Genomic DNA, 26179 nt, shown 5'->3' on the forward strand with positions numbered 1-26179 from the left:
GGGCGTGGTATACCTCTCCTTCAAGTTTTCTTTAATGTATCTCTGCAGTATTTTGTAGTTTTCAGTGTAAACATCTTGTACATCTTTTTTCAAATTTACACCTAGGGCGCCTGGGTGGCTCAGTGGGTTAAGCCGATGCCTTCAGCTCAGGTCATGATCCCAGGGTCCTGGGATCGAGCCCCACATCAGTCTCTCTGCTCAGCAGGGAGCCTGCTTCCCCCCCTCTCTCTCTCCTGCATCTCTGCCTTCTTGTGATCTCTGTCTGCCAAATAAATAAATAAAAATCTTTAGTTAAAAAAGTTTATACCTAAATATTTCCTAGTTTTGCTATCATAAGTGGTATTTTAGATTTTCAATTTTTATTATCACTAATATATATAAACATTTGATTTTGATATTTTGATCTTATTTCCTGAAAATTTGCTAAGCTGATTTATTAGATCTAGTTTGGACCTGTTTTGGCTTATCAGCTTTTTTGAGGATATGTCTGACAATAAAGACAGTTTTACTTCCTCTAAAATAGTCATTTTGACATGAGTGAGAAAGTAACGCTTTTCATAAGGCACGCACGCTCTGAAGAGTATTTTTTACCATTATTGGAGTTTGGGGGCTGAGGCTGTGGTGTCCCAGCCTCCTTTATGTCTAGGGACAACATAATCCTGCCACCTTACACAATCTCTTACCAACAAAAAACAGTGAAGGAAGTAGCTCGGGACATTGTGACCAACCCCACAGACCCATCTTTTTGGGCTAGACCTGTGTGCCCACAAGCCCCAACTCCAAGGATGAAACTGATTGCATCCAATGGCTGCACATGGCCTGGGGGCCAGCAACCTCCTCATAATAGTGTTAGGCCCTGCTGGGCTTCCAGAAGCATCCTGGATGGAGATGGGGCCTACAGCTGTCTTCTGACATATGTTACACTTTTCTGCCTCTTTTTGGATTTTAATGATCAGGAAGTCAAGCAATTTGGCTTTAGAATAGAAGAAGTTCCATTAGTCCATCTGCTCCCATGTTTGTGCCACTGGCGAATCTGAATTCTAAAGATAGTTGATCTTCCTTATCAAAAGATAGTGGCCCCAGCTGTCCTAGCAGACATCATGACCTCCAGGTGGATGTCTCCAGCAAAAGTGATCCCACCGTATCCCTCCCCTCTCCCAGGCATTCCCATGGGTCCTTTCTCTAAGACCTTCCCCACCCTCCTGATTCCCACTTCTACCTCCCATCCCAAATTTGTCTTCAGGCCTTCGGGCCCTCTGGTCACCACAGGCTGTCCTTCATATGCAGCTTTAAGGAGTAGGATCTGAATTGTAATCCACTGTTGGAGGACACCTCCCCTTAGTAAAAGGTGTAATCCTTTCCCTTTAAAAAGACAGAAAGAGGAAATGAAACTGGTCCCTTGGAAGGACTGAGCCCCCATCCCTGGAGAGGCACTCGGGGTTGGGGGGTGCGAGGAACAGGTACCTGCTGGCTGTGCTTCCCAAGAGATCCTCTATGGGTAAGAGGACAAAATGGCTGACCTCCGGCAACAAAACAGCCTGATTCTAAAAAGGAGATTTCCTTTCCTTTGCACCTACTTTGGTTCATCAGAGCCTCTAATTTGGTTTATAAGAACTTCAAGTACAAAATCCTAACACTTGAAAGATCATCTAGGGGCACCTGGGTGGCTCAGTAGGTTAAGCATCTGCCTTCGGCTCAGGTCATGATCCCAGGGTCTTGGGATCGAGCCCCACATCAGGCTCCCAACTCAGCAGAGACCTGCTTCTCCCTCTCCCTCTCCCTCTGCCTGCCTCTCCCCATGCTTGTGCTTTCTCTCTGTCAAGTAAATAAAAAAAATCTTAAAAAAAAAGAAAAAAAAGAAAGATCGTCTAGCTCACCATGAGAGGGAGACTGAGGGAAACTGAGGATCTGAGAGAGGCAAGAACTGGCCTGAGGTTACCATGGTGGCCAGAATCAGGGCCAGAATTCCAGCCCAGAGCCCCTAACCTCAGTCTAGTGTCCCTTGTACTGTTCTGATTCTTTCCTCCAAAGGGAACCCCTGGAGACTCTGGCTCCATCCCAAGAGCCATCTGGAAGATGGCATTTCAAGAACCCTTTGCTTTGTGTTTCTGACTGCATTTAGCAGCCATTGCGTGATATACATTTGTGTGTTTGTTTATTATCTGACTTCCATGTAAACTGACAAAGGTATAAAGCAAAGAGAGCCCACACACACGGCTGACAGGGATACAGAACAGTACAGCCACTTCGGGAAACAGTTTATCAGTTTCTTATAAAGTTATACATACCACCTGACCTTGACACACTATGGTAGATATTTGCCAAAAAGAAACCAAAGCAGGTGTCTACACAAAGACCCGCATGTGACTGTTTGGAGCAGTTTCATTCAAAATGGCCCAAACTAGAAATAATCCAGATGGTCCTCACCTTGGAAATGTATTAAAAACAACAACAACAACAACAACACCTGCGGTACGTCCATACAGTGGAACACAACTCCGCATTCAAAGGGAACTACTGCTACACGCAACTACACGGGTGAACCCCAAGAGCGCCACGTAAAACAAAAGAAAAGATACACAAGTGTGTACCTATGGCACGATTCCACTTACACAACATTCTGGAAAAGGCAAAACTCCAGGAAAGGAGTCCTGGTAGTAGTTGCCAGAGGCTGGGGTGGGGGAGGAGACTGACTACGAACGGCACAAGGAAGCCCTTCGGGGCGATGGTAATATTCTACATCTCGCCCACCTTGGTCATTACATGATCACAGGCATTTGTCAAAACTCACGGAATTATATTCCTATAAAGGGTGAATTTTACTGTACGCGGTTATACTATTGTAAATCTGACTTTTAAAGAAATCCTCCTGTGGCTCTTTGCAGGCAGGATAAAGTCCAAGCGGCTTAGCTGTGCATTCCAAGTCCCTGAGGACTGACCTAGCCAGTCCCATCTGCCCTCTTCTCGGCTGTTCTGCCTGTACACACTCCACGCATCATCCAAAATGAACCATCTCGTCTTTTCCAGACGTCCTGAGCTTTTTTGCTCCCTGTCCTTTGCTCCGGCTCTTCTCTCTGTCCTAAACATGTTCTCCTCCCTGGAAAAAGTGAGCCCTCCTGGAAAGAACACGGCCGGGACCAGCTGGGCTGGAGATGCAGTCCTGTTCGGCTCCTGGCGTAGACAGAAGGCGAAAGGGATCCCAGTCTCCACTTCTCCATGTATCGTAGCCCTTTGCATTGTGACTCGGCAGTTTCCCCAACCAGAGGTAGAGTCAGCTTCCCCTTGCCCTTGAATCTGGGCTGGACTTACAGCTTGCCTAGGCCAACAGAATATGGAAGAAGTCAGGATGTGCCACTCTGAGCCTAGGCTGCCAGAGGCCTTGAACACATCCTCTCTCAAAACTCTGCCTCTTCAGCGAGAACAAGCCCGGGCTAGACTGCTGAGGGGTGAGTCCCTGTGGAAGAGCATCTAGTTGTCCCATCCAAGACCATCCCAGACCAGCCAGCCCCAGCCAACCAACAGACCCATCTCCTCCCCTGACCCAGAGCCCATTTTTTTAGGGTCTACCACAAAGTATCATCACCCCTTAAGGTCCCTTCATTTCAGACACGAAGAAGCAAAGCCTAGTCCCACCCCAGTATTACAGCTTCCCAGTGGCCCTTTCCAAAGACCTCCTTCTGTGTGGACCGCACTCTGAGGACGGCTTGTGGGCTGCTTGAATCACAGGTCTCTCTTTGCAAACTCCTGCATTAGAAACGCCGCAATCCCGCTGTGCCTATCCATCTCGTTCCATCTCTTGCCACAGCCTCTGCGGTGCCCCAGCCTCCCACTGCTCAGCCACCCCCAGCTGGCCAGGCTTGTCATCTGTCCATGCCCAGGCCGGCAGTCTGGGACACCGCCATCTTCCCATGCAGACTGTGGCTCCTCTCTCTGCACACCATGCCCGCACAGCATCTTGCCGAGCCCTCTGTCATGGACCTGATTCTAAATCAATTCCTCCCCTCTGCCCCATGTGCCTAGGACTTTCTGAGCAAAAACCCCTGCCTCCTAGAAATTGTTGGCTTACTTTTAACCAGCTCATCAACCTCGATGCCTTCCCCACCTCCTGCCTTCATCCAAGGTCAACCTTTTTCTGCACTTGGGAAACTGCCCCTCTGGCCTGAACAAGAGGTGGGTTCCACTACCTTGCAACTGAAGCACCTGCTTCTTCCTTGCCCATCAGCCTGGAAGTAAGCTAAAGCCTCTATCCCCACCCACTTCTACCAAAAATAAGGGAGGATGGAAGGAAGGGAGGAAAGACAGATGGATGGAAGGGTAAAAATATGACCTCCTCTCTTCTCTGCCTTCCTTTGGAGCTTAAGACCCCATATTTCCTTTGTGCCATGTTGTGTCTACAGCAGCCACCATACTTCCACAGTAAATGTGAGGTGGAATTGTGGAGGGAGGGGACTCCGTGCTGAGCTTCCTAAGGGTTTCCTCTTCCAGTCCAAACTCTTAAATCTCCCACCAAAGCAGCATATACAAAGGCCCGGGAAATCAAAGGAAACTGACCTGTTGGGGGGCAGATGGGATGAGGACAGGGAGACAGTAAAGGCATTCTCTGGCTTAGCCTTCCTGGGTCAGAAGAGCCCTCCCTCCTCACCTCATCCTCCAGAAGACCATAGGGAAAGAGCAAGGGAAGTATCTGGGTTTGGAGACGGAAGTCCTGGGTCCACTTGCCCCGATCCTCCTTCTCAACTGCCCTATCACTATGGGAAGGGGGAGTGTCTTCTGCATGAAGCTGGGCACCATTGTGGGGCAGAGCTGCTGCCTGGTTCTCTTCTGCCCTGTCCCAGCAGTCAGGATGGGGCTGGCATGCAGCAACTGCGCAGTGAGCCTCTGAGGACAGCGTGCATGAACGCCATTGACTGGCAGCGACTTTTTAGGAACTCTCGCTCCAAATTTCAGTCATCTCAACTGGAAAACATTGAGAGTGAGATCTCCCTTTTAAAGTCATCATATGTAGCAAATGCCTATGAAATCACTTTGTATGTCATAAACATGCTCCAAGAATAATTATCATTATTATTATTACAAAGAATGGATATTTAGGATTTCAACTTCAGATTTCTGAGCAAGGACTATGGCTTTAGTTTAAAATCCTAAAATGGTAGTATGCATGCTGAAGTATTTAGGAGGAAATGTATTGATGTCTGCCATCTACTTGACACATTATCAAATTATACGGTGACTGACAGATGGACAGAAGGACGGATAGGCAGAAAGAGAGGTCATAAAGCAAGAAAAGCAAAACGTTAGTGATATAATCTAAGTGGTAGGTATGTAGATATACATGGTAAAAATCCTTTGCATTTTTTTCTGTATGTTTGAAATTTTTCATGATAAAAAAAAATGTCAGGCAAAAAAGCTTAAAAGGAAAAAGAATCTACTGCCAAATCAAACTGGAAATTTCCCACATGTTCCTTTCATGGAGTCAACCAGACTCCGGACCATCTCCCCAGTTAATGCCCCGACTCCCCCTTTTACAAATACTCCTTGAGCACCTTCTGTGCAGGCCAGTGAGACACCAGAGCCCCAGAATCAAGAAGCTGAATCTGGAAGCTATATCCGGTAGGGACCACAGCATGCGAGTAAGTAATTACAGCATAATGGGGAAAAGCCCCTCAACCTGGGGATCACAGGAGATTGAGGACAGTCACTAACCAGACAAATCAGGAAAGGCTTTGTACTTAAGCAGAGTTGTAGAGGATGAATAGGGGTTTTCCAGACAGGAACGAACAAAAGGATGTCCTAAGGACAGGTCACCGTGGCCAACCCATGGAGAGTGGTGCAAAGCATGGCCTGGCTAGAGCACAGAGTTCTCTTGTCCACACAGCAAGAGGGTGGGCCAGACAGAATAAAAAGACCTGGTGGCTGGAGTCCTGGCTGGCTCAGCTGGTATTCAAGCCCCGTGTTGGGTTTAGAGCCTAGTTACAGAGAAAAAAAAAAAAAAAAAGAGGGGCACCTGAGTGGTTCAGTCAGTTGAGCATCTGACTCTTCGTTTCGGAACAGGTCAGAATCTCCGGGTTGTGGGATCGAGCCCTGCGTTGGGTTCCGCCCTCAACGGGGAGTTTGCTGGGGATTCTGTCTCCCTCTCCTTCTGCCCCTTCCCCACTCACATGCACTCTCTCTAATAAATAAATAAGATATTTTAAGAAAGAAAGAAACATTAAAATCAAAAATCTGTTTTTCTTTTAAAAAAAAGGCCTGGCTGTAAGCGCCAGAAAGGTGGTCAGATGGAAACAGTGGTCATTGGTCAATCAAGCACATTTATGAAACACCTATTGCATACACAGCTCTAAAGAATGAAAACCAAAAGGCTGTCCTTTCCACGCAGGAATTAAATCCCAGGCTGCTCAGCTGGAAGCCCAGAACCCTATGGCTGGGCAGGAGGAAGCAGGTGAGGGCAGAGGGTGAGAGGTGACACGGATTAGCTGTCACTTCACATCCCAGGAAGAGATTTCGCAACTCTCCCACACACACCCTTCCTCGCCTGGACTGGAGACAGCAAAGTGTTTGAGGACGTGTTCTGCCATCGGTGGCCTCCTTCAAAAACCAGGCCCAGGAGGAGAGGCTGAAGCCGACTCCCCCTCTTACAAAGAGGCCCTGCTTCTTCCCTGCCTATCCATGGCGGTCACTTCCTCTCCAAGCCTCACTAACTCATGCATACAGCAGGGAAGATGGCACTGACATTGACCCTTTGTCTTCTATGGCTCCATAGCCCATGGACTTTGCATGCGTCTCCCACAACGGGCACATGTCATCACAACCAGCACGCAGGGGCCACAGGTAGGGGTCAACAAGAGCAAGTCAGCACTCGACTTAGTGAGGATCCAGTGAGAATGCCTCCATTCTCCCCGTCTCCCTTCCTTCTCGCTCATTCTTGACTCTGGCTTTATTTTTATGTGTTTTGATTTTTTTTTAAACTTCTAGAGTCAAATGACTTCTTTTGCTTCTTTTGCTTTCAATCTTTCTTGTTCAATATCACAAGCAATTAAAGTTTAAATTTTGCTCCAACTGGATATAGGGTTTTAATTATAATTAATTTCTAAAGGGTGTGTAATTCATTTTTTTATTTTTAAAAAAGATTTGACAGAGATATCACAAGCAGGCAGAGAGAGAGAGAGAGAGAGTGGGGGGGAAGCAGGCTCAATCCCAGGATCCTGAGATCATGATCTGAGCTGAAAGCAGAGACTTAACCAACTAAGCCACCCAGGAGCCCCAAGAGTGTGTAATTTCAAACTTGACTCTCTCTTAGACCCGAGAGCTATGGAGAAGTGTACTTCCTAATTTCCAAATACTTGGTTTGGGGCACTATCCTTTTATTGTTAACATCTTGTTTTATTGTACTATGTTTAGAAAAAGTGACCTCAAATTTTCTATGTAGGATGTTTTAAACTTAGACATTTTTAACAAGATTTTCTTAGACGATTGATTTTTATACATATTCCATGAGTATCTGAAAATTAGATGGAGTAAAGTACACCTATTCAAATCCTCCAAATAATTATTTATATAGCCCATCTGTCAAATCCTCAAACAAGTCTATTCTGAACTCTCATTAAGATTGTGGGAGTCTGTCACTGTTATTTTGGGGTTGTAAAGGTTCAGTTATTATAACTTCTTCTTGGCTTTCATGGTTTATAATGATGAAATACCCAGTTTTGTCCCATTTAATATTTCTGCCTTGAATTCTACTTTGCTTGGTTTTGTATTACCACTTTTTCTTTCTTTATGGGTTACATTTATCTGGTATCTCACAACCAGATCTATTCTTACATATTTTGTCTTCCCCTTTCTTTGAGCTCTCCATGCTAATTCCTTTGCCATTTGATTGGAGTATATCCCCCAGTACTATTTTCAGAAAAGAGACATTCAGTATATGTCCTAAATCCTTGTGCATCTCTATTTGCCTTACACATGAATGACAGTTTGCTTATATAGAGAACTCCATACACAGTGTTTTCTATCCATGTGTCAGAAGAGAAGCCCAAAACGTGTCTGGTTGTCTTTTATTTAAGTTATAGGTTATTTGTCTTTTTAGAGGTGATACAAAACTTTTTTTTAAAGACTTTAATTTTATCTTTGAAACTCAGAAGTTCTACCACTCTTTAAGTGAGCTGAATGCATACATTAACTTATCTCCCTTGTGAAATCCCACTAAAACAAGAGTAAAGGAATAAAAACTTTTAAAGTATATACTCACAGGGACAAAAACAATAGAAGAAACAGGTGCTAAAAAAAAAATTGGAAGTTAAAAAACTGATGGAAGAATGATAACTAAGCCAGCAGACCCAGGAAGGCTAAACTCTAAGCCAAGAGAAGATAAATTTAGGAATTCCCTCACTCCAGAGGCTGACGGATTGGCAGCACCAGGTACCTCTGGAAGTAAGAGAAAAAGCAGAACCAAACCCAAGCTACTCATAGAGAGTCTGTGGAGTACTAGTTTCTCTCCCCACTCTCTGCAGCCAGATGAGTGCTTTCCATGAATGAAGATTGGAGAATTTATTCTTTGGAGACAGAGAGGTTCTTTGTACAGGATGACACCAGGCACAGGTGATCTCATAGGTAGCATATTTAAAATGGAAACAAATGGAAGTTCAATTCCCTAAATATGACCTCTAGGCTCTTCTCCACTTAGAGCTCTGGTAGCCAAGACCTCCAGAAGAGTTTTCTTCCACCAAAGTAAAAGACAAAACATCTCACAAAACTGACATTGAAAACAGTGAAAACACTCAATTTGGTCATCCCATGTGCAGTCCATAATCAACCAGAGCTTTCAGTTGGATTTTTAGTTAGATGTGAATGCATAGCCAAGAAATACCAGACATTTGAGAAAAACCTCTGATACGGAATATTGAGGCCAAAATAAATATACAGGTAGGGAAAAAAAGCACTTGGTAAAAGGAGACAATAATCAGGCAAACTTGTCTTAATCAACACTATCTTGAGAGTATGAGCACTGTATCCATGAAATAAGACAATGACGTTACTAAAACATTCAGAAAACAAAAAAGAGCAATTAGAAATTAAAATATGAAATTAGAGAATGAAAAAGTCAGTGAGTGAATGAGAGAACATTTCTAGTCACCTGAAAACAATGAGCAGCTCAGACATACCCAGGATGGAACCAAGCACAGAGCGGGCTTTTCAAATGAATCCGTGAAAGAGCTTATCAGGGAATCATTTTCCCACCTATGACCTCCCTACTATGCCTTGTGACACAGTTCTCCTGACCCAGGAAAGAGCCCAAGTGGGTCAGGGTTACAGGAACAATGTCAAACCAGAGCCCCAAGGCAAATCATGTCCCAGCCTGACAATTAGACACCCATAGGGATCTGCTGGTTGACTTCCCTTCAGTAACATTCATAGGCTTTGACTATGTCCCTGTCAGGTATAAATCATTCCCATTTTACAGATGGGAAAACTGAGATCTGAAAAACGAAGGGTGACTCTCGGCTGGAGTTGGGTCTAAATGGAGAACATACAATGTGTGTAATCTGTCTCAAGAGCACTTGTCCTCTATTTGCCTTATTTTTTTTCTGATTATAAAAATGTTATATGTTTTTCCTGAAAAATCCAAACATCTCAGAAATAAAACAAACAAAGTAGAATGCAAAAGACCCTAGTAACACTCCAGAGGTAACCATGAGCAACAGTTTGGGGTCTAGTTCTCCAGAGCGTGTTGTCTATGCATATGGAAATATATTTTAATAGGTTCATTATACTTCTATTTTTAATATTCATATGTATTTCATCTTTCAGATAAAGTTTATAATAAATGTATCAAGTCCCATCTACTAGCCCCTTAAAATATGCTAAAATAACATTAAATAAGCACATCAGTGGGAGAATTACTATTTTTTCCAATATCGAATCTTTCCATCCATGAACATGGTATTCCTTCCAGTTATTCAAGCCTTTTCTGACATCTTTTAGCAAAGGTTTATATTTTTCTTCATGTATGCCTTAACTACACCTTATTAAGTTTATCCCAATGCATTTTATCAATGGTGCTGCTACGAAGAATGAGATCTTTCCCTTTTTCTCAATTATGTTTTCTATTAGTTATGGCCACAGTATCAGAGGAAATTCTTCACCTTTACAGTTTTAAAATGAGCCCTCCTGGATTGTTTTAGGTAAGCACATTATAAATTGTGCTTTAAGAGTTTTATTTCCTTTTTGTTTTTCTTGTCTTACTGCATTTGCTGGAACCTCCACACCAGTGTTGAACAATGCTGGTGACACAAGCATCCCTGTTTCGCTCTTGACTTCATGAGAAGCCTTTAGCCTTTTACTATCATATTTAGTAGTTTGGCCTCATCTTTAAAAGCCCCCAACTTCCCTCAGGACCCAAGTGCCCTCCCATATCTCCCCCATCCCTGTCAAATTTCCTTCTTAATACTTTTCCTTCTTTGACAGCAGAGGGTGAGTTAAATTGCTGTCGTTTCTTCTCCTGGTTGATGTGTGCTCTAAGGCTCTCTAAAGAATTCAACCCTTATATAACTAAAACATAGAATTCTGCCCAGTCATAGCAGCTGCTAAGGGACAAGGAAGCTAGGACTTGCCACTCACCTGCCAACCAGAATCCCCAGGCAGAGCACCTTTTCAAGCATCATCTCCTTCTGTCCTCAAAGCAGACTCTATGAAGTGGGTTGTTTCATTCACTCTCATTTTTCAGAGCAAAGTCTGTCTCCATGTAACGTGTCCTAGGTCACACAGCTAAGCAGCAGACAGAATTCTAAACCAGGTTACAAAGGAAGTCCTATAACCTCACAAGACTGAGTCCTGGATATGATCACAGTGGTGAAAGGGAAGTTCAGACCCACAAGGAAGGCAGATGTTCAGGGAAGAAAGCTGAGGGTCTAATGGGGATGGAGCCTCCTTCGCTTCCCTGCAGGCGTTTGCTGAACAAACAGTATATAGACTGGAGCTTTGCTGACAGGGTGGCCAGGGAGGAGGGGCCCTGCAGGAACCCCCAAATCTTCACGTGGGCATGTGTGATGGGAAGGGCCCTGCCCTGAAAAGAAAGATAAGATACGGGTACCCACTCTATAGTTCACCAGCTGTGTGACCTTGGGCAAGATATTTCCCTCTCTGGTCCTGATTGAACACCCATAAAATAGACCCAACCACATTGGCTAGAAAGAGGAAGAAAGTGCTTTTGCACACTCACAGTGTTCCATTTGATTTTCAAGTAAACAAGGCAGATGAATACATGCATTTATCTCTACTCTCTCTGCTCCTTCTTCAGTCTCCTGAAAGGACTAGAAAGGAGTGTTTTAAAGATAGACAAATGAGAAAAGGAGACTAATATCAGGGGACCAGGAGTGTGACATGTTTTTTTTTGGAAAATGGAGCAAGCTGCTTAGAAGAGGGGGAGCCGGTGAGAAACCTGCCAGTTCCTACCACAAACTCCAGAGAGACCCAGGAATCGGAGGCACCAAAAAGCAAGACCAATGGCTGAAAACAGAGGGAAAGTTAGACACACACATACACCATTCCTTGCCCACCCAGTAGAAGACTGGAGGTTTGGTATGCATAGTGACTCCAGAGGGGGAGGCTGGGCACAGTGGAAGCTAGGCAGACAGGCACTGTCATCAGAATAGAGGAAGGAGGTAGAAATCCATAACCTGCTTCAGATCCCCCGCCTCCTCCCTTAAATACCAGCAACCACATTTACCCTCCCCAGGATGTAGGATCCTTTTCTAGAGAAGCTGAACTGTCCCACAGAAAGCACCTAGGAACACCGACATGGAGGGTCTTCCAAAAGAAGGATCAGACCCCCGTCATCCACTCTCTCCAGGTGAAGCCACCAACTGACAAGCCCCACCAGACTCACAGCCTTGGTTAGTGCTCTTCAACAGTGCTCTTCTGGTTAGTCCTCTTCAACACGAACAACATAGGTCAAAGAAATAAGGAACTTGGAAGAACCACAGGGCATGTGGGGGACAAAAGTAAACTGAAGGGAAATTGTCATTGTTATCTTCAGAGAAAAGAACATATGGCATATAAGACAATGCTCTGGGGGGCTAGGAAAAGAAAAGAGAAAAGAAAAGAAAGCAATCTACAACATTCAAGAGCTCTTGCAGACTATAAAATATGAAGCCAAAATTTCAAAAGGCAATAGCAGGGTTCAAAGATAAGGACAAGGGAAATTTACCAAAGAGTAGGATGGAAAAGGCAGAGATGGGAAATAAGAGGAAAAAATAAAAGATAAGAAAGCTAAAACATCAAACCAGGATAATTAACCTTCATCTAAAAGAAGGGAGACAAAGCAGAGGGGAGGAAATCACCAAAGACACAAATGCAAGTGATTTTCCCAGAAAATTGTCCCAGATGGAAGGAACCCACTAAGTACCCACAACTGTAGGTGAAAACAAACTCACATTAGGATTATTTAAGACTAAATTTCAGCACACAAAGGACAAAGAGAAGATCCTAAAAGCTTCTAGAGAGGAAGACACATTCAAAGGACAGAAAACCAGAACGGCAAAGGAATTTTCACCACGCTTGAATTCTCAAAGGCAATGGAACAAAGTCTTCAAAATTCTGGAGGAAAAATATTTCCAACCTAACATCTTGTTTCCAAGCAAACTGTTAATCAGTTGTACAGATAGGAAAATTTTTTTCTTAAAAAGCTCCCCCCGCCCCCCCGCAAAACAAGGGCATAAATCAAGAACAAACACACAACAGCACTATTGCTAAAAATAAGCGGTTAAAAGCTGGGCTTTCCCCAAGCAATCCGGTCCTCATGCCCTCACGGATTTTCCAACAGCAGAATGATCTAGAATGCATGTTTATTCACACTTGAACATTCTGAAATGGAGATTACATTGAACCTGATGGCCTCTTGGGTCAATAAAATATGGAGCAGCTCGCATTTACAAGCTGCTTTGTACTTAGCCGTGGCATCTCAGGCACCTTTTGTCCTTAGGCTTCACAACAGCTCCCTGAAACCAGTTTTAGCAACCCCATCACGAACACCAAGAAACTGAGATTCTGCGTGGGGAAGCCAGCCAAGGCCGCACTGAGACGGTGGGGGTTGTGGGTGGAGGCGTTAGCATTGAGCCTCTTTTCCTTAGCAGGAGCTCTAGACAGAGCCTCTCGTTTGGGGGCCCCACAGTCCTCTGCTCATCACAGTTGAAGGAAAGGAGGCTCAGAGAGGTCAATGGATGCGCCCCACCTCACACAGCCAGTAGGCAGCACAGGCGGCAGTCTGAACCCTCTCCACTGCTTCGCTGTCGGGCTGGCCCCAGGGGCTGTATAGTTGTGTTCCCATGGGAAGCAAGCACAAGCTGGTGGGAGGGAGAGAAGAGGGGAACCCCAGCCCGCCCCAGAGTAAGCCCTTGCCCCTCTGCCAGAGCTCCAGGAGCACTCACTGTAGGAGCCTGTCCCTGGCTGGGTCTGAGGGGTAGCGCTTGGATCCATCCAGGAATAGGGATCGATATCGCTGTCGATGGTCCTTGGTCTCTGCCAGCCAGATGTTGAGGTAGCGACCCACACCGACAGGGTTCTGCACGGAGGGAGAGGATGGCAGGACATTAGCAAGCCCAAGGCCTGGCCTTGACTTGAACTCAGCCCCTCCCCCCACCACCACACTGCTCCCTATTCCACCTGTTGGGGCTTGAACTGTGTCTTCCAAAGAGCTGTGCAGAAGTCCTAAGCCCTTGTATCTCAGCATGTGACCTCACTTGGGAACAGTCGCTGATATAATCAAGAGGCGCCAACAGAGACTTTCAGAGAGAAGCCACCTACCCAGAGTCACCAGGAAGGGCGGGACAATGGCAGGCCAGGAACCCCAGCACCTGCGGAGCCACTGTGCCAACAGTGGCCTGGGAGATGACAGGAGCCAGACAGGGTCTGAGGTGCTGCCCACAGGGGACAGGCCAGTCTGGTTGGCAGCAAGGTCCCGGTGGTGTGCCTCCCGCCCCAGATGGTGGATCTCACCTTACCCCTCCCACTCTGGAGTGGCCAGCCCCACGGTAGCAGCATCTGGCTCTTATCTAAATACCTTTTCTTGGGTCCCCAAGCAAAGACCCTCTCCTCTGCAGGAGGTGCCAGCTTGGGGTGAGAAAACAGAAGCTTGCAGAGAGCTGACTAGCGGGTCCTCCTGAGAATCAGGCAGGGCGACAGGGTGTGGGCACAGTGGCGGCCAAGCCAGGACTCCAGCGGGGTGAGCAGGTGGGGTGGAGTCGGGGTGCGAGGGGAGGCAGCGGGAGCATCATGGGAAGGCGGGTGTAGGGGTGTAGGGGTGCGAGGGGAGGTGGTAGAAGCATCATGGAAAGGGACAGGTGAGTCCGTTCTGTGGCCGTTCATGGAGCCGTTCACTTAGGATTCATGCCCCTCTCTGTGTGACTATTAGAACCCAATTAAAGGTGCACTTAAAGACTGAAGGGCAGGAGTAAGAAACAGAATGAGCTCAATGCCCAGTGCCATTTGTGTAAATGAAGAAGGCACGCACACGCAACCCGAGAGCTTAGCCGTTTTTACAAGAACACTAACAAAAGGTTACATCACACACGTGGGGATGGCTGCCTCTGGGGAGGGGGTCGGCGACCAAAGGGGACCTTGCTTCACCAAGCATGAGAAGGGCGCTAACTGCCCCAGAGGCCCCGAGACAAATACAAAGAGAACGGAGGGAGCCGTTCCCTGAGAAAATCAGAGAATGGGAAGGCTGTGGGGTGACGTCCCTTAGGGCAACGGTTCTCAAAGTGTGATCCCGGGAGCAGCGGCGGCAGCAGCATCACCTGGGAACGTGTTAGAAATGCAGACACCCAGGCTACCAAGTTAGACTCTCTGGCGGGACACCCAGCAATCTGAGTTTTAACAAGCCCTCCAAGGGGATGCTAATACCCACTCAAGTCTGGAAACCATTGCCTTAGAGAAGTAAGACAGTGGGAATCCGTGTTCGTCCCTTCGGGAGAAAGAAGTGGGTTTGGGCTCACATAGAGCCTGTGTTCCTAAAAGCAAGGAGGGCTTGGGGCTGCCTGTAGAGACAGGAGGGAGTTCCCTGCCCATCACCATGTAACTCCCACTCCAGAGCCACTCACCCAGCTTCCCAAAACCATCTGGCAGGCCTTTATGCCCATCCGCTTGGAAGAGAACAGGAACGGTGGCTGGTTGACCCGTTTACATTCTGTCTTTGGAGGAAGCCATGAACCGGGACCAGACGTGGCCTAGGGGTAAGGAATGGGGGCGGAAAGCTGGAGGGGTCTGGCGGTGTCAGCCTGGGGCCGGGGCAGGTGAGGGCTCTGGGCGGCTGACCTCATGCTGACCTGGCAGCCCTGGGCCTTGAGCCAAAAACAGGGGCGGGAGGGGTTTACCCAACCACCTTCCAACTCACTCATCCTCTGTGAGGATGCTCTGTGGAGGATGTCCACTGGAGCCCTGTGGAGCCCTCATAACCCATGCCACCCACTCTAACCCCACCCTCAGCCTGACCCCTCTTTCAGGGTTCCCAAGGGCCCACAGGCCTGGGAGGGCCCCAGAGGTGTTTCCAGCCTGGGAAGTGAAATCCACACAGATTTGGAGCTAGAGGAGCTGGCTTCTTCTCATACTTGCTGGGGGAGCCTGGGCAAATCCCTCCCCATCTCTGGGGCCTCAGTTTCCTTTTCTGAAATGCAAATGCTAACTCCTACTTTGGGGTGCTGGAAGATGCCTGGCCCATAGCAGGCATTCAGGAAATGGTGGCACCCTTTTTTATTCCTCTGGGCCCTACTCCTTCCCAGCCCTGAGCAGTTCTCCCTGGGGGGCAGGTCCTGCCTGGGGGGCCTATCCAGGTCACCGGGCCACCCCACCCCCAGAAAGGAGTGCCCCATTCCCTTGGAGGGAGCAGGGGGGCAGTCCCCTGTCAGGGTAGACCCCTTATTCACACTCTGCCCTGCCCCATGTTCCCTCAGCTTCTTTCTAGGGGCACTTGGGGGGGTCCAAGCCCGACACTGCCAGCTCCAGGCCTTCACCTCTCTCAACCAACCAGGGTATGCTCAGAGGACAAGCGAGTAAACTGAGCCTCAGAGAGTAGGGGGTTCTTACTCAGAGTGACAAGACAGGCAAGACCAGGACTGGAAACAACATGGGTCTGATACCCAAGGCTAACCCTTCCCCTGAAATAGCCAGCCCCATCCCATGCTGGCCCCGCAGGAGAGCCCCCTCCCAAGAGAAGAAGGAAGGAAGGTCATGCGGGGGGGACACTGACTAGTTTTCGGGGGCACTGGCTAAGGGTGGCCCAGTAAATCCTTTCTGTAGGGGTTTCCGGGTTGCGAGAAATTTTCGAAAAAACCCCACGCTTCTTATTGTGAGGTGAGTTAAGTTCTTCCACGAAGCTCGTAAAATTCATCAGTTCCCTGGGCTTTCTTTTCTGGGAAACAGAAAGAAAAAGAAAAAAAAAAGGTGTCTGTTAGGCCAGGAAAATCTGAGCCCTCTCTCTGGACCCTTAGCAGCAGAGAAGAGCAAGTGGCCACACAAGGAGGCATCACTGTCTATCCTGCCTCCCCATGTCCCCAAGCTGGGGGGGGGGGGCAGAGATGCAGCCCTGGCCAGGGGCCAAGTGTGTCTCACAGCCTCCATGTCCGTGCACCCCGGACAACGTAACCAGCATCTGTTTGCACATTTCTTCACTTTTGTGCTCATTTCAATGGCTTTACGGCCGGCATCTTGTTCTCAGCAGGAGCAGTGGTCCAAATATCTAAAAACCAGCGTGATGGGGTAACACAGCAGGTTTTTCAGGCTGTGATCTACTCTGTAGGACACTACCATGATGGACACTTTTCTCCAAACCTGTAGAAGACACAATCCTCAGACTGACTCCTCAGGAGGACTATGGGCTTCGGGTGATAAAAATGTCAGTATATCGTACATCTGTCACCCTGGGGCGGGAGGTGGCCAGTGTAGGAGGCCGGGCAGGGAGGGGACACCAAGGAGGTATAGGAACTCTGGGTTTGCTGCTCAAGTAGGCTGTGCACCTAAAAATGCCCCAAAAATTAAAGTTTATTATTCTTTAGATAATAAAACATATTCTCTCCCACGACCCCTGCTGTGCTGGAGGGGACCACGTCGGTAGCTTGCCGTGGGGGCATGCGGGGGGCCCTGGCGAGGAGCCGGGTGTGGAGGGCTTATTCTGTGGCAAGTCGCCCATCAGTCCGAAGCGTGTCAATGTTTCACCACCAGCAACCCCTCGTCACCACCTGCCAACGCTCTGTGAGGTGTTTACTCATGATTGTGTGTCCTTTTCCACTTGAAGTGCCACAGCAGCGGTCACGCCCGTGACTCTGACCTGCCCCTAAACTCGCACAGCGAGTGGAGACAAAATGAGCGGGCCGGGGGACAGAGACTGAACTCCAGTCGCCACGAACGGGAAGAAAGCAAAACGCCATGCCAAGGATCACACGACCAGCATGATGGGGGCGGGAAAGGTGGGCTTCGAGTTAAAATCCGACCTCAGTTTCCCGGCCCTCCCGGTCCAGGTCTCTGGCTCGTTAGCAGCACTGCTGGGAGCTGGGCCTGTGACGCCTGGAAAATGCTTCCAAAATAGCCAGGCACCCACACCTGTGCCGTGGGGGGCCCTGTGGCATCCAGCCCTGGCACTGTGACCCTCTGTGCCTCCTCTGCGGTCCGTGCAGGTAAGCCAGACAGACGTGCTGGCATTCAGACCCTAGCTCTTCTCCTTCCCAGAGGCGCGGACACCCCACTTCCTCACCCAACACAGGGTGCCCCGGTGCACCCCACAGGGTGGGGAGCACACAGACTGGTCGTGCTCCCAGTGTGGGGAGTGAAGCTGGCCACACCGGCGGGGAACACCTGCTCCACGCCTCACCTGGGTACACACCTGCACCGAGAAATGCCCGTAAGGCTGCGGCTTGCTTCGGTCACCGGAGAATATGTCGTAGAAGCCTCGGGTGCCCACAGATTTTGCCAGGTACGCCTCAATGCCACTTTTGAAAGAGTAGGTGCCTGGTGCCAGACCACTCCCCTAGAACAGAGCACAGATGGCAGTCCCCCAGGAGAACCACTGAAGCAGGCCCTTCCCGCCCCCTCCTCCACGGGGGCTCAGTTTCCCCATCTGCCCTGGGAGTCCTCTCCGTGCCCCCTCTCGTCCAGGACTGTGCAGAAAGGCAGGCCAGGCCAGGCCAGGTGGGGGGGGGGTACCTGTTGAGCCATGGGGGGTATCCTGTGGGTCGTCCGGCACGGGTGGGCCTCAGAGTGAGAGCGGCTGCAGGACTTCTCCTCCAGCTTTGTGTATGGGTTACCCTTCACCCCATAATTTCCGGGGCCTGGATAGTAGTTCTGTCAGGGGGGAAGGAGGGACAGAAAGGTCATCCGTCCCTCTGCTCATGCGGAGTATGTCTGAGGAAGAGAAGCCCCTCGGAGGGGAACGGGATGTTCAGGGCCTCTGTGTGTTAACCACACCCCAAAACACAGCGTGCTCAGTCTCAACAGTTCCACCACTGCTCGAACCTTCAGTCCCAAGTTCAAGCTCTTCCTGGGGGCCCCACTGGCCTGGTCAACTCGTTTCATGCCTTCCTCCATCACACACTCCTGCCAGAGGGGCTCCTTGCGGCTCACCAAATACCATTCTGCCAACCTCCTTGCCTGTGTTCACTTGTGCTGTTACCACCCCCCAAAATGCCCTCCCTGCCTTCTTGGCCTCAGAAAATTCTAATTCTGGAGCACCTGGGCAGCGCAGTCAGTTGAGCGTCCAACTCTTGGCTTTGGCTCAGGTCATAATCTCCCTCTGCTAGGAGATTGAGCCCCAGGGTAGGTCTCCTCACTCAGCGGGGAGTCTGCTTCCCCTCTCCCACTCCCTCTGCGCCCCCCATCCCGCTCACAGGCGTGTGTGCCGGATCTCTCTCCTTCTCTCAGATAAATAAATCTTAAAAAAAGAAAAGAAAAGAAAAGTCTAATTCTGCAAACCCAGCTCAAATGTCATCTCTCCTGGGAATGAAGCCTTCCTTCCCTATTACCCCAGACAGTCGCCGGCTTCGGTGGTCTTAGAAATACCATCTGTTACACCCATTTTATAGCCCTGCATTTACATGAATGGGGTTCTCACTGTGCTATGAACGATGCCGTGACCTGGAAGGGTCTGGGGTCCTGGGTTTGAATCCTGGTTCTGCTGCTCCACAGCTGAATGACCTTGGACATACCCCTTCGTCCTTCTAAGCTTCAGGGTCCACCATTGTATCATGGAGATAGTAATGTTTTTCTTCCAGGACAATGAGGAGGAAATTTTAAATGATGTCTATAAAATCTCCTGCACAGCGCTCAGCCCATACTGGGCACCAAAACCTAAGTCAGGGTGGGATGTCTGTCTTGGGGGTCAGGAGGAGAGTTTGAGGGGAAAGGAGAGACGGAGAATTGTGGCTGGGGTGAGTATTTGGAGCTTCCACTGCCAGGGTTGGAAGTATGGTTTCTGTAGGTGGGGTGAGGGGAGGTCCCCTGCAGTGCAGGTGGGTGGGTGGGTTGGTGTGGGGAGGTGGTCCTTGGAGAGAGACCTGGAACGGTTGCTGCTGCGCTGCTTCTCTCAGCCACACGAGGTCGCTGCCGCCCCACAGATGACTCAGCCCGGTCCATTGCCCACCCCAACCAGCCTGGGGAAGCAGCCCCACAGGACAGGATGGAGGAGGCAGGAAGCCCTGCTGGGGATCTGTTTGCCCTCAGAGGACAGGACGGCACGTTGCCTCCTTCCAGGGCCCGGGTTTTGCAGGTGTGCTCCCTTCCAGCCAGGGAGGAAGCTGGGTCCTTGCGTGGTGTGTGAGGTGCCTCAGAAGTCTCAGCACGTTGGGCCTGGAGGTGACCCAATGAGAGCAAATCAGCACCATCCGCAATTAACAGATGGAGAAACAGTTCAGAGAGTCAGACCTCAAGTCCAAGGTCCTACCTCCAGAAAGGAGCAGTGGCTAAGCTTCCAGCTGCAAAATCTAATCTCTTCGGGAGCTGATTCCCAAGGCCCTGTGTAAGCTCCAGGGTCGGGAGCGCCACGAGCCCGGGGGCACCTTCGAGGTGACCTTAGAAGTGCCTGTTACAATAGGGGTGCCTGGGTAGCTCAGTCATCTGCCTTTGTCTCAGGTCATGATCCCAGGGACTGAGTCCTGCGTTGTTGGGTAGGAAGTCAGCTTCTCCCTCTGCTTATACCCCTCTTCCCTGCTTCTGTGCTCTTTTTCTCTCAGATGAATAAATAACATCTTAAAAAAGAAGCAGCAGCAGCAGTTACAACAGAGAGTGACTGCTGTGCTTGGAGTCCATGGACAGCGCCCAGCCCAGAGCCCTGGGCTCATCTCTACTTCAACCCTTCAGGTTTCAAGGTGGAGTAACACACCCGAGCTGATGTGTAAGTCCATGGCCTCAGAAAATTCTTTTTCTTTTTCTTTTTCTTTTCTTTTTTTAAGATTTTATTATTTATTTGACAGAGAGAGAAAGAAAGATAGAACACAAGCAGGGGGAGAGGCAGAGGGAGAAGTAGGCTCCCCACTGAGCAGGGAGCCCGATGTGGGGTTCGTCCCAACACCCTAGGATCATGACCTGAGCCGAAGGCAGACACTTAACCAGCTGGGCCACCCAGACACCCTGAAAGTCCACGATTTTGACTGGAATGTTTGGTTGTCAGCACTTTGGGGACCCAGGAAGGAGTGATTAATTCTGGGGGAGGTGTGTGGGAATGTAGGAATTGGCACAGCTTTTTTTTTTTTTTTTCCCAGCTGGACCCATGGAGGGGTCAGCATTCTGGACAGGGGACAGCTGTAACCCAGAGGAGACCACCAGGCGCCCAGCCCAGGTCTCGCAGCAAGAAGACAGAAAATGGGCCTTGGACATGAGCTTCCCAAGGGATTGCCTTCTGTACCCACCAGAGCAGGGCCACCCCCTTGAGCTTGCTGTCCAGCCCTGAGCCCAGGAGAGTGGCTCAGAGAAATCCCGCAGGGCCAGGGAGAGATTACTGCAGGAGCAGATAGGGTGACAAAGTAGGAGAAGAACCAGCTGGAAGCGAGGGCCGGGCAGTGGGACATTTCACCCTCACTCAGCCAACACTCACAGATGCCCCGGGGTTGGGGGCTGGAGACACAGGTAGGAAGCATCAGGCTTATTTCTCTGTCACTATCTGGGCAGGGCTCTGGCCAAGACTGTCACCAAGGAGCCACCAAGGAACAAAATCCCAGTGAACCCACCTAGGTGTCAAGTACACTGCTTATGTACGGTCACCCTTGGATCCAAATCCTGCTTGTACCACTCATAGCTCTGTGACCTTGGATGGTTACTTTAGCTCTCTGGGCTCTTTTTCTCATCTGCAAACCGGAGATAATGACAGGGTTGACCTCACAGGGGTGTTGTGAGGATTAGGCTAATTGGTACACTCAGGTGCTTAGGACAGCACCTGGCACGTGGCATACCTGTCAATTGTTACTACTTTAGACTTGAAGGTAATGACTCAGTTTGAAATGCCTCGGGGCAGCCGTGAACAGCCTCTGTGCCTAAGATACAAAGAGCTATAGTTTCCAGGCTTCCACCGAGGTAAGGCAGAGAGAAAGGGCCTGGCTTTGGAGATGGGTATTTCCTGCTTGCCTAAGGCAAAAGGCTTATCTATCCTCTTGGAGCCTCCTGGGCCTCGCCTGGAAGGTTTGCAAACACTGAGAATGTTTTGGGACACCTTGTACTTAGCAGACAGGCCTGCACTTATTCAGTCTACAAATACCTACTATGTGCCCACTGAGTGCTAGGCACAGCTAAGGCCTGAGAGTCCCGCAGTGAGCCGACCAGGCAGATGTCATCCACCCTCGGGGGCTGATGTCCAGGGGAGCAGAAACACTAGACACAACCATGAACAGGAACAGGACTCCTAGGAAAGAAGCTATCTGTCACCTAGTGGGGGTCAGGGAGGCTTCCTGGAGGAAGTCACCTTGGAGCTGACAGCTGAGGGTTGACTTGAGGGGCAGCAGGGGAGGTGGACCAAGGGAGAGGGAGAGGAAGAACACTTCTGGTGGAGGGAATGGCAGGAGGAAAGCCCCCGTTGAAAGAGCTTGGCCCATTTGCGGAGCTGGAAGGAGACCAGTGCATCCAGTGCAGAGAGCACCAGGGCAGGGGAGGAGGGCACTCAGTAAACCTCAGAGCGCACTCTGCTCTGGGAGGGTGTGACTTCTGCCTTCTCCCGCATGCCCAGAACCCCACTCTGTTCTCCCCAAATGGGATGATCGCCCCCACCCACACGGATGCCGCTCCACCCCTTACCACCATCACCTCCCCCATCTGGATGCCTCCGAGCCCCACCCCCAGGAGCAGGGTGCTCCTCTGAAAACGTAAATGAGGCCCTTCCCTTGTCCAAACCCTCCACTATCTTGCCACAGCGCTCAGAGTCAATCCCCAAGCCCTGCCTTGCTGCAAGGTCCTGAGCTCTGGCCTGGCCCTCACTCCTCTGCCGTCTCTCCTCCTTCTGCTCTTGCCCCTCCTTCCAGCCCCACTGGCCTCCTGCCCAGGGGTTCAACTCCCGGTCTACACCTGCTGTTCCCGGTCTACACCTGCTGTTCCCGCTGCCTCAAACGCTCTCCTGCAGCTACCGTGAATTTCCAGCGCTCCTGCCCTGCAGGTTTTGCTCAAAGGTCACCTCCTTCCAGAGGTCTTCTCTGACCACCCTATAAATTGCACCTCCCCCACTCTGTATCCCTTCCTGGTCTCATTTTTCCTCACGGTCCTGATTGTACAGGATTTGCTTCTCTGTACCGCTGTGACTTCCACTAGGGCCCCAGTTCCATGGCGGGGGGCAGGGAGGACTCATCTTCCTCAATGCTCGGTCCCCAAGCCCGAGAAGAGTGCGTGGCAATTAGTGGGTGCTCAGCCATTATTTGCTGGCTAGGCAGAAGGACATACAGGTGGATGAGTTTGTGGAGCACCTAAAATATAGATGTTTGGACTCTGTGCTTGGGACTCAGAGATGAACCAGACCCGTTCCTGCCGGCTGGAAGCTCCTGGGCCAGTGAGGGACAGGCACGGGGATATATGACAGCCCTTGGACTGAAGGTTGTGATACAGGGGGGGGGTTGGGAGACCCAGAGGAGAGCTTGGCCGAGCCTGGGGAGGACATGGCATGAGGAGGGGTGTGTCCAGCACCAGCCAGGCTGCGTGCTCTGCAGATGGAAAGGAGCATGGTGGGGGGGGGACCCTCCCCAGTACCTGAGAACACCTACCCCAATGAATCCTCGGAAGCGAACCTCCCCCGAGCTGAGCAGCCCCCGGGTGCTGCAGGGCTTCTCCTTCAGCTCTTCCAGGAAGTCTTTGAGGTTGTAGGAGCCCGGCCCCAGCTTCTCCTTCTGCCCCAAGAGAAGAAAGCAGAGGGTGACAACCTTCAGCTTGGGAAGGTCCTCCCAGGAAGGAGTCTGGAGGGTGGTGGCATTCCCCAAGGGAGGAGCCCTGCAGGACCTGGGAGGACTCACCTGCAGCTGCTTCTCTTTCATGATGGTCTGGTACTGGAAGTGGGGCAGCTGGGTCAGCCGGACGGCTTCCTGGGCCCGGGCCCAGCCTGTGCCCACCTCCCTTCTGAGCTTCTTCTTGCTAAAGCAGGTCTCCTTGGAGCTGTAGGTCCCAGGTCCTATGTGGGACTGAGTCAGAGCACAGTCACATCCACAGAATCTGTCCACAGAGCAACTTCCTCCTCCTAGAGGCCACCCTGAGCCGGGGGTAGACAGGCCGAGCCCACTGCAGCCCCTACCCCTAGTCCCCAACCAAGCACCGAAGGGCATGGCCCTCACGGGACCATCACAACACCCTCTGTCGTTGATCCCCTTACACTCCCCTATAGTGGGGAAAGGTAGTATCATTGGTATAGCCTGCAGCCAGTTCTTGCCAAAGAGGAAATGCCCCCCCGGGGCTCTGTGGTCCCAACCCAAGTGGTCCTCATCCCAGTCCTGCGCTTATCAGCACATCTAAGGCCCCGACTCTGAGCCACGCTCTATGCTCCCAACTAGGGGATTGGAGAGGTGTTACGGTACAACAGTGACACAACTCAGCTCTTCCCCAATGGCAAGGCACTGGAGGGGGGCATGGGGGAGAGGAAGGGCTGTAGGGCTGTAGGGAAGCTACACAAACTTACCAGGTCCAAAGAATGAAGCCTGGAGTATGGGGCCTCTGTGAAGGTGCTGAATTTCTTCTGGCTGGGGTAAACTGCAGAGACATCAAACCTAGGGAGGGACAGAGGCCCAGTGAGAGCCCAAGGCCTGGCCCCCAGACCCCGTGTGGGGGGTTCTGGGGGGTGGCCGTGTTGGCTTCCCAGAGGACCTGGCTGCTGGAGCAAGAGCAGGGCTGCTGGGACCCCAGGGTCTCTGTCCTTCCTGCTTCTCTCCCCCTGGACACCACCCTTGCCTGGTCCCCTCCCCTATGCTGGGGGCCTTTACTCAAAAGTCATCTTCTCCTTCCAACCACCACCTGCCAGCTCCTCCCAGCTTCTCCTCCCAACTTGCTTCCTCTCCTTAGCCCTATCACTACTCAACATTTTATACCTTTTTCCTTTTGGTTTATTATCTACTCCAACCACCCCTCCCGTCGAGAACTGCCAACCCCAGAGTCCGGGTTTTGCCGTATGCTCGCTGTTATGCCCGCAAGTGCTAGAACTGTGCCCCGCACAGAGTAGGTGATACACGTAGATGGCGTAAATGTGGGGGGTGGGAGGAACCCCTGCACTGAAACCCTGCCCACTTCTCTTGGGCGGAGTGACAGCACACCCCCCCCCCCCCCCCCCCCCCCCCCCCCCCCCCCCGCCCCGCGCTGGGCTGCCGGCCTTTCTGCGCAGGGCCCACAGGAGGTGCTCTCCAAACGCTTTCAAAACACTTAAAGATGGTGAACAAGCCCCGGGCCCAGAAGGGCAGCCGGTGTGACCTGGAAAGACGGGCCCCCGTTCCTCACTGCCAGGCCCCCTCCCGTCTCTCCCTCCTCCCCCAGACTCCAGCCGCTCCTCCGGGGGGAGCCCCCACCTGTGGCTCTGCACCCCGAAGGGTGCCCCGCTAAACCATTTGGTGCCCATGGCCCGCGTCCCCCCTTCCCCCCGCCAAGCGAGGTCTTCAACTGGGACTCCCGGCGAGGTAACTCTTAGGGCTGGGGCCGGCGGCCACTGCTGCCGCGGCAACCCCGCCTTGTGACCTGTGATTCGGCGGAGATTCTGTGCGCGTCTGCGCCCCCTGCCGTTCAGCTTCCGCTCTGCACATTTTCCGCGCCACCTTGACTGAGATCCTTCTCTGAGCCCTGCAGCTTTAATGGCTTTCCTGGTGGTTCATATGGATGCCATTTGGTCGGGACTTAGAGTCATTTGTGGAGGAACCCTTTCCGATGTCTTGCTTTATCCCGGCAGGCCGCGGAGCCTATTAGAGAGAGGCCCCCAAATTCCTCTACTGTTAACGGACGCTCATGGGGGCGCCGGGGGCTGCAGAGAGGGCTCGGCTTGGGCGAAGAGGGCATCCCCATTCCTTCTCCACTTCGGAGAGGGAAGGTGGAGAAAGTGGGAACCAACAAGGAGAGCCAGAGTATGGAGGGCTGCAGAGAGGGAGGGAAGGCTTGCAGGGATGGAGGCCGGGCTCATCTGTCCCCCACAGACCCCCAGACACCCACCCTGGGCAGATGCTGTGTAAGATGCTTAATCCTGGCCCTGAGAATCTATTGGGGGAACCAGTAACCACACCTTCCCTATGAGAGAAGGAGTCCTCAGACCCAGCCCGTAGGTGGGTAGGCCAGGGAAGGCTTCCTGGAGGAGGAGAATTCCAAACTCATCCTTAAGTGTGTGTATGAAGTGCTAGTAAAGAAAGGAGTTGAGGGGCGCCAGGGTGGCTCAGTCAGTTAAGCGGCTGCCTTCAGCTCAGGTCATGATCCTGGAGATCCAGGATGGAGTCCCACATCGTGCTCCCTACTCAGTGGGGAACCTGCTTCTCCCTCTGACCTTCCCACCTCTCAGGGTCTCTCTCAAATAAATAAACAAACAAACAAAGAAAAAAAGAAAGAAAGAAAGAAGAAAAGGAAAGAAAGGGATTGAGTCCCCCAGCAGGGTATGGTCAGCTCCCTTTCCTCCTTTTCCTCCTTTATCCCTTGATCAGTGCCCCTTGGTCATGCTACATCTCTTATCATCTCTCATGATTACATTTGATCCTCCCAGTGGTCTAAGACTGAGGCACAG

At 50.6% G+C, this 26179-nt stretch overlaps 1 protein-coding gene across 2 annotated transcripts; it reads right to left on the minus strand.

Annotated features, from left to right (window-relative positions):
• Positions 1 to 486: 486 nt before the first annotated feature.
• Positions 487 to 25161, minus strand: LEXM (lymphocyte expansion molecule). 2 transcript variants are annotated; one of them, XM_032302219.1, is made up of 10 exons: positions 24990 to 25161; positions 24113 to 24200; positions 23457 to 23621; positions 23211 to 23333; positions 18187 to 18324; positions 17867 to 18010; positions 16238 to 16399; positions 15093 to 15218; positions 13422 to 13555; positions 487 to 1362 (listed from the first exon to the last, which is right to left on the minus strand). In XM_032302219.1, exons 1-10 carry the CDS (start codon positions 25037 to 25039, stop codon positions 1290 to 1292), a joined length of 1203 nt encoding a protein of 400 aa, XP_032158110.1. In that variant the 5' UTR covers positions 25040 to 25161; the 3' UTR covers positions 487 to 1289. The 2 variants fall into 2 exon arrangements, with proteins under 2 accessions (XP_032158110.1, XP_032158109.1); XM_032302218.1 differs by having other exon boundaries at positions 17855 to 18010.
• Positions 25162 to 26179: the final 1018 nt, after the last annotated feature.

The sequence above is a fragment of the Mustela erminea genome, chromosome 10 (genome assembly GCF_009829155.1).
Source record: "Mustela erminea isolate mMusErm1 chromosome 10, mMusErm1.Pri, whole genome shotgun sequence".
In the NCBI taxonomy this organism is placed as follows: Eukaryota; Metazoa; Chordata; class Mammalia; order Carnivora; family Mustelidae; genus Mustela; species Mustela erminea.